Genomic DNA, 14,672 nt, shown 5'->3' with positions numbered 1-14,672 from the left:
TCCGGGGCCTGTGCCCCGGAAGGGGGGAAGCCACAACAGTGAGAGGCCCGCATACCGCAAAAAAAAAAAAAAAAAAACAAAAAACAAAAAAAAAAAAACATGTAAAAGTGCTGAGAATAGTGCCTGGCATATATTACGAACTCTAATAAACATTACTTCTAGCAAATGCTGGATCTGCTGTTTGATAAATTCCCATCACACATGCTCGTAAGTCATCTCTTCACTTTTCTTCATATCTGTCCTGGCCTGTCCAGAACGACCTACCGAAGAAAGTACCATTTGAGTCTCCGTCCTCATGCTTCTGCTGCTGTTGCTGCTGCTGTTGCTGCTGCTCCCTCAGCTGCAAGGATTCCTGACAAACATAAATGGTTAGCCTTGGGCGCACCATCCTAAGGAGGAAAAACAAAAAGCTGTTACTCAAATTTTTCATGGTGAGCACATTTTAAGGAAGAACTTGTGTGTCTACATTAATACTATCGAGCAGGGGTTGAAAACTGGCAGCCCTTGGACAAATGCAGCTCATTTGCTCTGTTTTATTAGCTCCCCACTGGGGGGTGTGTGTGTGTGTGTGTGGGTGTGGGTGTGTGTGGGTGTGTGTGTGTGTGTTTTTAACTGAATTCATTCCAAAAGAAGCCCTCATATAAACCTCTGGTTTTCCTTGAAAAATCAGATCTGGTGATCCAAGGCCCCAATTCTTACAAAACTCCCAATCAGCTGTTCTACTTGCGTGGTGCATGCATTCTTCAGTACACCGCAGACTTGACTGTCACTCATTTACATGTGGTCTCTGTAGTCATTTGAGTTTGTAACCTTTGATGTAAAGGTTAGAAAGATTCAAAATGTGTGAGCCACTGTTTTGTGGGTCAGTTCAAGACATACCTTCTATTGATACTTAAAAGTACCAATACGATAAACTAGAAAATCTTATTTCCCTCATTATCTTCTCCTAAGCATCTTTCTTCTTTCTGTTCTTTCTTCTTAGACAACAATATTGAATTACCTCTTGCTCTGATCATCTTATTCCTTCCTATTTCTAAATGCTCTGTAGGTAATACTTTTCTTAAAAATAAATTTATTTATTTTATTTATTTATTTTTGGCTGTGTTGGGTTTTTGCTGCTGCGCACGGGCTTTCTCTAGTTGCAGCGAGCAGGGGCTACTCTTCGTTGCAGTGTGCGGGTTTCTCATTGTGGTGGCTTCTCATTGCGGAGCATGGGCTCTAGGCACACGGGCTTCAGTAGTTGCGGCACATGGGCTCAGGAGTTGTGGCTCACGGGCCGTAGAGCACAGGCTCAGTAATTGTGGCACTCTGATCATCTTATTCCTTCCTATTTCTAAATGCTCTGTAGGTAATACTTTTCTTAAAAATAAATTTATTTATTTTATTTATTTATTTTTGGCTGTGTTGGGTTTTCGCTGCTGCGCACGGGCTTTCTCTAGTTGCAGCGAGCATGGGCTACTCTTCGTTGCGGTGCACGGGCTTCTCATTGCGGTGGCTTCTCTTGTTGCGGAGCACGGGCTCTAGGCGCACGGGCTTCAGTAGTTGCGGCACATGGGCTCAGGAGTTGTGGCTCACGGGCCGTAGAGCACAGGCTCAGTAATTGTGGCACACGAGCTTAGTTGCTCCGCGGCATGTGGGATCTTCCCAGACCAGGGATCGAACCCATGTCCCCTGCATTGGCAGGCTGATTCTCAACCACTGCGCCACCCGGGAAGCCCCTCTGTAGGTAATACTTTTAAAAATGAAAGATCTATTCTTTTCCTCCCAGTCATCAACCCTTGAATTTCACCTCTTTCCTTAAAAGTTTCCAACTTGATTCAATTATCTCTTGAAATATACACAAACACAAATACTTCACAATCTGTTTCATTATTTAGTCACTGATTTGGTTCTATGGCACTGACCTGTATGTTTTTTCCATCAATATTACTACTTCCTGTTTTAAACTGTAAATCCCAAACAGAGACTAGAAATTCCTCTGTATTACATGTAGTATTTGTAAGCAGACGCTTAATCAATCCCTACCCAAACTTAAGAATAATCTCTTCTCTAGTAAAACTGAGTTCAGGACCTTTGCACCCACTGTTTCTTCTGCATAGAATGTTCTTCCCTCATGACTCCAAAGCTTCCGTCCTTCTCATAACTCAGTTTAAATGCCCCCTCCTCAGAGAGGTCTTTCCTGACTATATTCTGAGTACTCTGTAGGCCACAACCTTGTTTTTTTGGCCAAACAGAGACTAGAAATTCCTCTGTATTACATGTAGTATTTGTAAGCAGACGCTTAATCAATCCCTACCCAAACTTAAGAATAATCTCTTCTCTAGTAAAACTGAGTTCAGGACCTTTGCACCCACTGTTTCTTCTGCATAGAATGTTCTTCCCTCATGACTCCAAAGCTTCCGTCCTTCTCATAACTCAGTTTAAATGCCCCCTCCTCAGAGAGGTCTTTTCTGACTATATTCTGAGTACTCTGTAGGCCACAACCTTGTTTTTTTGTTTTTTTTTGTTTTTTTTGCAGTACGCGGGCCTCTCACTGTTGTGGCCTCTCCCGTTGTGGAGCACAGGCTCCGGACGCGCAGGCTCAGCGGCCATGGCTCACGGGCCCAGCCGCTCTGCGGCATGTGGGATCTTCCCGGACCGGGACACGAACCCGTGTCCCCTGACCAGGGAAGCCCCACAGCCTTGTTTTTGTTTATTTGTTTTGTTTTCCTTCGAAATACTTATCACTATTCAAAATACTTATAGTTTATAATCTTTATCTCTCTCCCCATCAGAAAGCTCATCAATGTATCACCAAAGCTTAATGGTTCATAACAGGGATAATGGATATTTAACTGAATGAAAAAAAACTAATGAAAAATGGAATATCATGAGGAATTCCCTGGATCAAGTACAGGAAAAGATATTTTTCATTTTTATTTGGCACATAGCTGGCACTCAAAAAGAATGTTTCGACAAGATGTATTTAGCTGTACAAAAAGCATTGTGAAGAGTCCCTGAATCCAAATCCATTTGAAATCCAGCCCCACTGATACTTTAACACTAATTACATACCGGCCTTTTAATGCATTAAAAAGTCTGATTCCATCTGCAGGGCCACAGATTTGAATCACATCATCTCTAGTTAGTTTCAATAAGTCTGCCCCTGGAATAAATATAAGAAAATGGGTGATAAAGGCAAAGATTCTCCTTGTTAATGACTTAAAATGGACTCTATTACAAGGACACCTCATTACTAGTATGCTACAGTCATAATCTCTTGCATGGCATATAAGGCCCTCCATGACCTGGCCCCTGCATCCTCTCCCACCTCAATTCCCACCCAATTAACTTATTCATTTAACCCTGTGCTTTCATCATGCTGATATCATGCCTAATAAGCAAGTTGTTCCTCCTGCCTGAAATATCCTTCCACTGTCTGACCAACAGACTCTTCCTCAGCCCTCAAGATTTATCTCACGCATCACACATCACACATGTTCCCAAACTCCAGACCCTTACACTTATCTATTGCATCACAACTACTTGTTTACCTTTTTCAGGGTTTTATTTTGATTTGGGTTTTCTTTGATACTAGATGGTGACTGATCAGGAAATATGCCTTATCCATTTGTGTATTCCTACCATACCTGGTACACAGAAGGTGCTAAATAAGAGTGGAATGTGCAAAGAAAACATAATATAGTGATATCAAGGGGAAAATTTCCGACTACCTGCAATGCTCCTTGATAAAATACTTTATGGATAATATATTTTAAAGTATTGTATAGAAGAAATATTTTAAAATTAAAATGAGTTTAAACTAAGAGGTCTTTCTTTTTAGAGCATTTCACAGCACAGCTGCAGCTGGTGAGAAAGTCTGAAGGGTTCAATGAAATTCATTTAATCAGAAAAATGCATTAAGATCTCCCCCCTCTACACACAAAACAACAAAGGGATACCAGGAGGCCCTGGAATGTAAAGGAAATCCCATGCTGGGGAAAACAAAAGGACAAGCAAATTTAACCTGAGAAGTTTGTAAAAAGCCTTGTGAATGTGGAAAAACGGTTTCGATGCAACCACTGCTGAGCCTCCTGAGGTGTGGTTGTTGGCAAGAGGTTCTGAAAGAGGGAAAGCATTTTTTTTTGGTAACTAAATAGACTCAACTTTAAAAAGGTAAACGTTACATCATTAGGTAACAACAGCCAAATACACCCACATTCAGACAGGCTGAGTTTGCTTGGAAGTTGTTTATACATCAGTCTTCTTTCTCTAACCATGCAAGATATCCATGGAATTCCATCCTTATCTTCCCCACTAGACTGAAAGTTCCTTAAATACAGCACAGTATCTGGTTCAGGCCAAAATTCAATAAATGTTTGCTTAGTGAATGAATGAATAATACTCCCTAAAAGTTGGGCATTTCTACTGAATCACAGAGTCACCAAAGTATTATTAGACATTAGACTATTAGACTATACTGACATTTATATAACTTTAGACTTACATCTGTGACTGGAGGGGGTGGCTCTGGCTGGTGGTTTGGTGAACCATTTCTAAAGAAACATTTAAAATGAAAGGATGAGTTCATGACACATACTAGGGTTCATCACCTCATTCTTCATCATCATAAGTCTTAAGCTAGAGATTTAAGGGAATCTGTGCTATCTCATAAAACATTCTTACTCTTGGATCCAACACTTCTATTATCTACTATTTTAGCATAAAGACTTTTGTGTGTTGGGGGGGTAGCAGCAGAAACTATCATTTTTTATTATTGAAGAAATTGAAAAAAATACCAAAATTCCAGTAAGTTGGGACCGATTAGATAAATTATGGCATAAACAATACTTAACATAAGCTTATTAGAATGTAAACTAAAAATATCAGAATATAAAAGTAATCAATATATTACTACTGTATGAAGTGTATAAATATACAAACAGATACAGGAAAAAATTAGAATAAAAAGTATACAATGCAATGTGATCACATACTTTTATAATAAAAAACACTTAATAATTATTTTTAAAATAGCTTCAAAAATTAGTGCTAATTTGTGATCCAAGGGTTATCTCCACAGCCTTGATCTTCCCCTATACTTCCTTTTGCTCTACAGATTGTCTCTCTTCCCTAATGATTACTTCTTTTATGGGAGAAAAATTTGAGCCTAATAATGAACTACATGACAGAAGAAAATTTTAAATCTCTTAAATTCTATATAATATTTTAAATTGCCTATAAGTAGACTGCATAATCCATAGGTTGGTAACAGATTTTTCTTTCAAAAAGGATCTTTTTCTTCTTCTTTTTTTTTATTTTGGCCTTAGCTGCAAAATTCAAATTCAGTAATCAAATTTAGTAATTAACTTATCTCAGGGCCCTAGTTATCTATTTTTTCTACAATTTCTACCTAGTTTTACTCTTAACTGTTACATTTTGAATATTTAAGCTACTTTTTTTTTTTTTTTTGGCTGCACTGCATGGGCTGTGGGATTCTAGTTCCCGACCAGGGACTGAACCCGTGCCCCTGCGGCGGAAGCACAGAGTCCCAGCCACTGGACCGCCAGAGACTTCCCTAAGCAATCTTAAATACTTTCAGAAGTAGGATGAACATAGAGCCTAAATAAATTCAAAAACGAACATTACAACCAAACAATATACTCACACATTTCACAACCTATTTCAAATTTCAATATGACCTATGTAGAATATGTGTTAAATGCTGGAACTATAAGACAACTTTCTTTAACTGGAGTAGGCATCTATACCAACTTTCAATTATCTCTGATGGTAAAACACAATAAGACTAAATGCATCCCATAGATAATTCCCAAACTTCATTTTAGCGCTCATCTTCACCTTCTTCCCCCAATTATCAAAGATTCATAATAATTAGGTGTTGGGATCATTCTTAGTAAGTAACCAAACAGATTTTCCCGTTTGCACAACTGTGTTTCAATTCCCAACACCACTCTGATCAGGAAGTGAAATAACCTCAAGAGAAACAGTAAGAGGGAGAAGGGAAAAACCCAGAAAATTCAGTCCCTGAATCACTAAAAACTGACCATAAATGCTGTTTTCTAATAGTGGGGAAAAGGGAATTCCCTGGAGGTCCAGAGGTTAGGACTCTGCGCTCTCACTGCCGAGGGCCGTAAGGGCAATGAAAAACTAAAATCCCATAAGCTTTGTGGCGTGGCCAAAAAAAATGAAATAAAATAAAATAAATAAATAATAGGGGAGAAAAAAGGCTACATAAAACTCTTTCAGTCTTTTCTGAAGATAATCCAAACCTCAGTTAATATATAAGTCCATCAAAGACTGACCAAATAGAAGGTCTTATTGATTTGGAAAGATTTTGTTTATGGAGACACAATGAAAGAATACATATTTAGGACAAACACAAGCCAATTTCCCAGACTTACCCTTCCCCAAGAGAAAAACTGCTATGGGAACTGTTGAAGCCAGGTGATGGGGAATTATTGACATATGTGATCTCGGGCCATGGAGAACACTAAAAACAAAGGACAACTTAGACACAGAAAGTACATTTGACTCTTTCTGTGTCAAAATTCCACAAAGATGTACTATTGTTACTCAAATAGCACATTTTTTTTTAATTTTATTGGAGTATAGTTGATTTACAATGTTGTGTTAGTTTCAGGTATACAGCAAAGTGAATCAGTTATACATATACATATATCCACTCTTTAAGATTCTTTTCCCATATAGGCCATTACAGAATATTGAGTAGAGTTCCCTGTGCTATACAGTAGGTCCTTATTAGTTATCTATTTTTTTATACAGTAGTGTGTATATGTCAATCCCAGTCTCCCAATTTATCCCGCCCCCCCGCTTACTCCCTGGTAACCATAAGTTTGTTTTCTACATTTGTAACTCTATTTCTATTTTGTAGATAAGTTCATTTGTCAAATAGCACATCTTGATTAGTAAATCTTAATTCCTCAGAGGCCCTCACAACTAAGAGGACAAGTAAGTTTTGACCAGACTGGAAGTGATGTTTCTTTTTTTTTAAAGTTGAAATATAATTTACATAAACATTGTATTAGTTTTAGGTATACAACATAATGATATATGTATACAGTTGACCCTTGAACAACGCAGGTATTAGGAGCACCGTCTCCCCCTCCACAGTCAAAAATCCGGGTATAACTTGACAGTCAGCCCTTTGTATCTGCATCCTTGGATTCAACAAACTGCAAACCATGTAGTACTGTAGTACATATTTAGTGGGGAAAAAAAATCTATGTATAAATGAACGCATGCAGTTCAACCTGTGTTGTTCAAGGGTCAACTGTATATTGCAAAATAATTGTATTTTTCTTTCAAGAGTAGAAAGTACTGATTGAAATTGTCACCAAAAGAAATCCTTTTACCTCTGTGAGTATAGTTGTCTCATAGGAAGGTTGATATTTCTCCTTCTCATGAGGCGTTCGTTTCTCCATTTTCTCCCTATCTGTTTTTTGTTTTCTGTCTGCACCTTTGGGCTAAAACGAGAAATATTTTGTTTCAAACTCACGTACTCACCCTTCGACTCAACAATATTACTTCTACGAACTTAAAATAGTCACATGTGAAACAAAAAGGTATGTACAATGAGGTAAAGACAAGATCCATCATTACATCTAAGTCTGAAAATAGGATATTTAAATGTGTGATGGAGTTGAAAAGGAATAAGAGATCTATAGCTACAGACATGGAAAAATCTCTAAAGCACATAGTTAATTGAAAAAAAGCAAGCTTCAAAACAATTCATATAATATAATCCCATTTATGTTTCAAAGTAAAGAAAATATGTGTTTATCTAGGTACCTGTGTATATAAGAGCACAGAAGAGAACTAGAAAGATACATATGAAATTATTGACAGTGGTCACCTCTGGGGAGAGGTTGGGGAGTCAGGGCAAGAGTGGTAAAGGGGGATTTCAGTGTCATGCTCTGAATACTGCTGTATTAATGAATCTTTCGCAATGAGAAGATATTTATCCATATGATATCCATATGATCCCTTTTCCAAGTTCCCCTTCTCCCACGACCATCCCTATTTAAATTTCTTTACCGGGCATATCAGTAATTATTTCAATAACTCTAATTTAGGCTGAGCTTTCATAGTTTTTGAAAAAGGGACAAGTTGACTTTCTCACTTGGTGACTAATGTTGCAAATGAAAGACGAGAGAGAAAGTTCCAAGGGCCAGCACAGCACCCAGGAGTACCTTGAAGACTTTGATCTGGCAGCTGGCTGAGTGTAAGTGCTCAGTATATTCCCCGTTCTCATTCTCCTTGAAGGTATCGATTTGTACTCGAAATGGCACTCCCTTCTCTCCACCATGTTTCCTCATAGTGAACTCTGTGCTAATACAATGCACCTGAAAAGAATATAACATCCAGCCAGGTTTCAGTACTGTTAGCTAGCCAAACCAGTCAGCAACATTTTGGGGGCAACTACTAACAGCAAAACCTTTAAACACCTACAAAAAAACTTTTACTCTCTTTTTGATCATGAAGAATTTACACTCTCATGAGGAAATGAGGAAAACTTAAATGATTTACAAATGCAAACAAAGTAAATGTACAGATCTAACGTTAACAAAAAGCTACTGTGAGGAATTCATTAATCGTTTCAGAAAAGACAGAGTTAACATAAAAGAGAAATGGTTTCTGTTAGTAAAACTTTCCTGAACTTTAAGGTAGATTTTAGAAAGCACAGGCACCATCCATGCTGGGAAAACAGTAAATATGAAAGCTCACAAGCAATAGGAAGAAAAAGGTTTGCTAGGCTACTGCATAAAGTCCAAGATCTTGGTAATCTTAATAGTGGAATCTTGGTTGACCAAATACTAGCTTGGGTAAGTTATTTTCTCTAAGCCTCAAGGACTATTCTTACAACCCAGGATTATTTTTGAAAGTCTTAAATAAAATCATGTATAAAAAGTATTTACTTAACACAGTGACTACCAGATGAGAAGTGCTCAAACTATTGGCTATCATACAAATAAACTCTAACAAATAAGACTTTTCAAGCAATCTACCCAAAGGACATAATCAGATATGCAAATCAAATTCTAAGTATAAAGATGTTCAAAATAACTTCTTGGACAATAGTGAAAAATTAGAACATTCTCAATGCTAAATAATTGTTAGGTAAATACATCCAAAGAATAAAATATTATGCAACCATTAGCAAGTATTTTTGAGAGAAACAAATAAATAAATTGGGGAAATGAGAAGAGCAATTCAGAAACTCCTCACTGCTTTCAGGCACATGTTGAGTAAGTCTGCACTTGCTGAGAGATTCAACCCTGTAAAGATTTCAAATTCAACATGTTTTATCCTTTAAGAACCGAACTGGTAGTAAGAGATCCTCTTCAAAACTGGAGTCCTATCTGCAGTGTCTTACCTGAATAAACACAGATGTCCTCTTTGCAGGGTCCCACAGGAACTCCACTGTATTTAGTTGGTTTGGATTAGCCCTAGGATCGATTATACCCACAGACATTGGGATATCTGAGAAACAAATGGTTACCATTGAACAATTCTGAGTGCTACTGGGTTTAAATAAGAAAGCACCAATTCTTATATTATGGGTCCCTAGTTACCAAGATTTTTGTGTATCATACCGTAAACCTTTTTTTGCCAATAAAAAGCGTTTGATTAGACCTAAAATTGACCTAAATGCTTTCCTTTTGAGTATCTTTTCCATTTTAAAAAGTTTTTACAATAAGACAATTTAAAAGTAGTTTCCTTTTAATTTGCCAAAATTCTATTTAAAGATAGATTTAGTCTACACACTGGCTCTAGTGTCATGAAAAATTTAATTTACAATCTGCTTCACTTACAGTTTTAAGGTTAATATTACTGCTAGAAGTAAACTAAGAGGATTGTTATAGAAGGATAAAGCAGAGTGTCTGAATAAAAGCAGAAAGTGTTGTATCACAAATATAAGTGGGGAAAATTTAATGTAACAATTGATGCTGACTTATGAAGTCATCAAAGAATCCTATAACAGAGTGACACCTTATTCTCAGGAGGGAAGAAAAATGAATGGGCTTTAGGACTTTGCTTTCCATTCCATATGGCATATATTTAAATATCATTCCCTGACTTCTATTAATATTCAAACTGGGGGATAAGGCCAGGCTGATATTTATTATCATAACTATGCTATAAGTTTTCTACTGTTTTAGTATCAATGATTCAAACAAGAAAGCATTAAGTGGGTCCCACTCCACAGCATTAGCTATGTTGGATTTATCCTCAAGCCAGTTAGTTTATCAAATGGATATCAAGATATCTGTAGGAGAACCAGTGTTTTCTCAGATAAAAATAGTAGTACTTAGATTTGTTTAACAACTATGCTTACCAATAGGAGATAAGAACCAAAAAGAGATCAAAGACACAGATGCCAGAATTAAAAGTACATTCATGAAGAGAGGCTGCATGTGTTTGTAAAGATCCTTCCCTTTATGATTTAAGAAAAACAAATTCTTTTTTGTTTTATTCACTAGTTTGTTGTATTTTTTAGATTCCACATATAAGTGATATCATACAGCATTTGTCTTTCCCTATCTGACTTATTTCACTTAGCATAATGACCTCCAAGTCCATCCATGTTGCTGCAGATGGTAAAATTTCGTTCTTTTTTATGGCTAATATTCCACTGTGTGTATATGTGTGTATAAATATATATATGTATGTACATGTATATATATCTCACATCTTTTTTATCCATTTATCTGTTGATGGACACTTAGGTTGCTTCCATATCTTGGCAATTGTAAATAATGCTGCTATGAACATTGGGGTGCATGTATCTTTTTGAATTGTTTTTGTTTCTTTTGGATATATACCCAGGAGTGGAATTGCTGGGTCATATGGTAGTTCTATTTTTAGCTTTTTGAGAAACCTCCATACTGTTTTCCACAGTGGCTGTACCAACTTACATTCCCACAACAGTGCACAATGGTTCCCAAAAAGAAGGAAATTGTGGCACATGCTACTATATGTATGAATCTTGAGGATTATGGTAACTGAAATAACCCAATCACAAAAAAGACAAATACTGAATGATTTCACTTATCTGAGGCACCTACAGTAGTCACATTGATACAGACAAAAAGTAGAATGGTGGTTACCAGGGACTGGGGAGAGGAGGGAATGGGAAGTTATTGTTTCATGGGTACAGAGTTTCAGTTTTGCAAGATGAAAAAAGTTCTACAGATGGATGGTAGTGATGGTTGCACAACAATGTGAAAGTACTTAATGCAACTGAAATGTACATTTAAAAATGGGTAAAATGGTAAATTTTATGTTATGTATATCTTACCACAACTAAATTTAAAAACAAAAAATCACCCTCAAGTTATGGATGTAACTGTTACAGAACTGAAGTGTCTACACTTTCAACTTCAGTTGTGGAATCATTATACCAGTACTTTCTTATGCTTAATCAATAACCACTTCTAGGTTCATGTTAATTGAGCCCCTGAAGCATTTTGAATCAAAGTAAACATCAAGGAAAGAAAACCTTCTCGGACCATAGTTGTAGGCATTTCCTGGCCAATAGATTCTCTTAACTTACCTATGTCAAGAATTCTATCTCCAGGTCGGTTCCACCTCCAGCCCTCCAGCTGCTGATGTTCAGTGTACTGTAGCCGTCTGTCATGGAACACGACACGGAATATACTCTAAAAGGAAGCAACAAAATCAAATGATAACAGGATCCCTTAAAAATCAGTGCTGACAAAGGAAAACTAGCAGGAGTCACCCCCAGCTGGTTTCCAGACAAAACTTAAAATTATTTTTCTTGAGACCTGTTTTATTCTAAAAACCATACCATACTGTATTTCAAGGCAAACTTTATAATTGCTCAAATATAATCTATATTATAGTTAACTAGTACCATATTTAAAACTTGGCTTAAACATCAGCCCTGATTGGTAACTAGGCATAAAGGACTCCACTGGAAGCATTTCTACATGCCTCTACTGTTACCGTGTAATATCTGGCTCAGCTCTTCAGATACATATGAAAATCTCACCAAGTCCCCTGCTTGCTAACCCACCATACAACCTGTAAACATTGAGGGTAGGTAGGGGCTGTTTCCATCAACTTTCCTTTTGTGGAAGTGCCTATTAATATCCCTCTCATCATCTTCTACAGCAGCTGACCAAACTCCTCTGTCTCAATTATACTGTGAATTCATTACTGTCAGTCCAGACTAAGAAAACTGCTATTCATTAACAGTAGCTTCTGGTTTCTTTGCTACTAGACCAAGTATCCAAAGAGACACTGGAACTTCTCTAAAGATCTCAAGGAGGTTACTTTATTCCACCCAAAAAGAACTTTAATGAGCCATGAGACTCTCCTGACATGGAGTGCTAAGCTTTCGTTTCTGCAGCTCTGAAAAATCCATGTGAATAGGTGGGCTCACTCTGACCCCAAAGAAGTAACACAACAGTTTACCACTCTGCTAGCAAACTGTAGCAGGTAAGAGATACCACCAAGCCCTTTATGAAAGAAAAAATATTAATCCAAAAAGGGTCAGTAAAAGGATATTATGGAGAGGAACGATTTACTTGTTTTCTTTTACCTTCACCAACTTGCCATTAATTTCTGGAAGTTCTCCAAGTTTCCTATTGTCTAGCATTCGGATTTCATAAGACTGGCCTAGAACAAAAAGTAACTACATATTATATTCATCATAAATTAACTTTCCAAGATTCAGAAAGAATGAAATTCAGTTGGTTGAATATACAAGAGTATATAACATTATTAGTTTTAGTAACAACCATAATCCTTTACTTTATGCTAGGCACAGTGCTAAGTGTTTTCATAAATTATATCATTTAATTGATACAATTCTCTAAGGTATTATCAATTCCAGTTTCACATATAAGGAAACTGAAACACAGAATTTAATCAACTTGTCCAAGGCCACACAACTGGTAAATAATAGAGCTGGATACAGTAATACTTCTCAGACAGTGACCAGTGGGGATGTCCAGGGAACATGGATTAGAAAGAGGGAGACTGGAACTAAAAATGGACAGGTAGACAAAAGAAACCAGTAATATATATCAAATACAACACTGAGGCTTTGACTTTAACAGGTCACACTAGAAAGATGTACTTTTTACATATAAGTGTACCTAATTAAACATCATGAATCCAGCAGGTCTGCAATAATACTAAGGAATAACACCACATCTAACCTTGATTGAGATATGTCAGGGTTTCATCATGGAGTTTCACTGCTGGAGAGGTGGCAGCACAAAGCACGTATTGAAAAGGGAGGATTTTATTCTCATTATCTGGAGGCAAACTTGACTCTTCTTGCTTAAAAATGGGCAATGCTAGGACATCACTGAAATAAAACAAACAAATGACTTACTTTAACATCTGACAATGGTGTAAGAGCCGATTTATTACTGAAACCATTAACTGCAATTCACTTTGGAAAACCATAAACATTACACACCTTGGAGAAGTTTCTTCCTAACCATTCAGTTCAGATTACCTGCTGTAATATCCCTCTGACCACAACAATGTGGGCAATGACAGACATTCACTACTAAAACCATTTAAGTGTCCAAAGAGAGTGTTTCTAGGAATCATAGACAGGGGCTCCTAAAAGGGCTCTGAAAATTGTATGCAGAGTTCCCAAATGTCAATTTAGGATACTCAGTAATGTATTTGTTCCCAGAAAGGTACCAACTGCAGAATCTTTATAACCACATCAGCTCATCTACTCTAAGGATTAAAACAATAAGCAAAATTCCAAGAAACCACATGAAAAGCACAAATCAATGACCAGTATATACTTCAAGGTCAGTTTACATTCTGTGGAATACAACTAATATTGATATATCCCTACCAGCTATCTACTCCAAGAAAAAGCTTCTTACACCTCTCGGTTTATCTAAATTTGCAAACCAAAGAGACACATCCAATGAATTCTAATATGTTGCTCATTCTTTTTTTTTTGGTACGCGGGCCTCACTGCTGTGGCCTCTCCCGTTGCGGAGCACAGGCTCTGGACGCGCAGGCTCAGCGGCCATGGCTCACGGGCCTAGCCGCTCCGCGGCATGCGGGATCTTCCCGGACCGGAGCACGAACCCGTGTCCCCTGCATCAGCAGGCGGACTCTCAACCACTGCGCCACCAGGGAAGCCCTGTTGCTCATTCTTATGTGCTAAAGAGTACTGGACCAAGTTTGAAATCCTAGCTTTCAGTCTCTAGAACCTTTGGGCAAATCTTGGGCAAGCTCTCGAGTCTTCATTCCTTCATCTATAAAATGGGAACCACATTTGCTGCAAAGAGTAAATATATGAGAAAATATTTCGGAAAAAATAAGGGGCTACAATGGTTGGAAAAGATTAGAAACAATTTTCCCTCAGGGAGAGATATACCATGTTCTTGGATTGGAAGAATCAACATTGTGAAAATGTCTGTACTACCCAAAGCAATCTACAGATTCAATGCAATCCCTATCAAACTACCAATGGCATTTTTCACAGAACTAGAACAAAAAATTTCACAATTTGTATGGAAACACAAAAGACCCCGAATAACCAAAGCAATCTTGAGAACGAAAAACGGATATGGAGGAATCAGGCTCCCTGACTTCAGACTATATTACAAAGCTACAGTAATCAAGACAGTATGGTACTGGCA

The 14,672-nt window shown here is 37.5% G+C and overlaps 1 protein-coding gene across 1 annotated transcript in view; it reads right to left on the bottom strand.

Moving 5' to 3' along the window:
* TFCP2 (transcription factor CP2) overlaps positions 1-14,672 on the bottom strand; it is a 49,738-nt gene that overhangs the window by 4,241 nt on the left and 30,825 nt on the right. The window contains exons 2-12 of the mRNA XM_028491336.2: positions 13,212-13,363; positions 12,590-12,666; positions 11,579-11,684; positions 9,398-9,504; positions 8,214-8,366; positions 7,377-7,487; positions 6,405-6,493; positions 4,487-4,535; positions 4,007-4,100; positions 3,055-3,145; positions 265-389 (exon numbers count right to left, since the gene is read on the bottom strand). Of these exons, the coding sequence (XP_028347137.2) occupies positions 265-389; positions 3,055-3,145; positions 4,007-4,100; positions 4,487-4,535; positions 6,405-6,493; positions 7,377-7,487; positions 8,214-8,366; positions 9,398-9,504; positions 11,579-11,684; positions 12,590-12,666; positions 13,212-13,363 (1,154 nt within the window). The remainder of the gene's footprint in view (positions 1-264; positions 390-3,054; positions 3,146-4,006; positions 4,101-4,486; positions 4,536-6,404; positions 6,494-7,376; positions 7,488-8,213; positions 8,367-9,397; positions 9,505-11,578; positions 11,685-12,589; positions 12,667-13,211; positions 13,364-14,672) is intronic.

The sequence above is a fragment of the Physeter macrocephalus genome, chromosome 6, assembly GCF_002837175.3.
Source record: "Physeter macrocephalus isolate SW-GA chromosome 6, ASM283717v5, whole genome shotgun sequence".
NCBI lineage: Eukaryota > Metazoa > Chordata > Mammalia > Artiodactyla > Physeteridae > Physeter > Physeter macrocephalus.
This window is presented reverse-complemented; position numbering and strand designations above follow the sequence as displayed.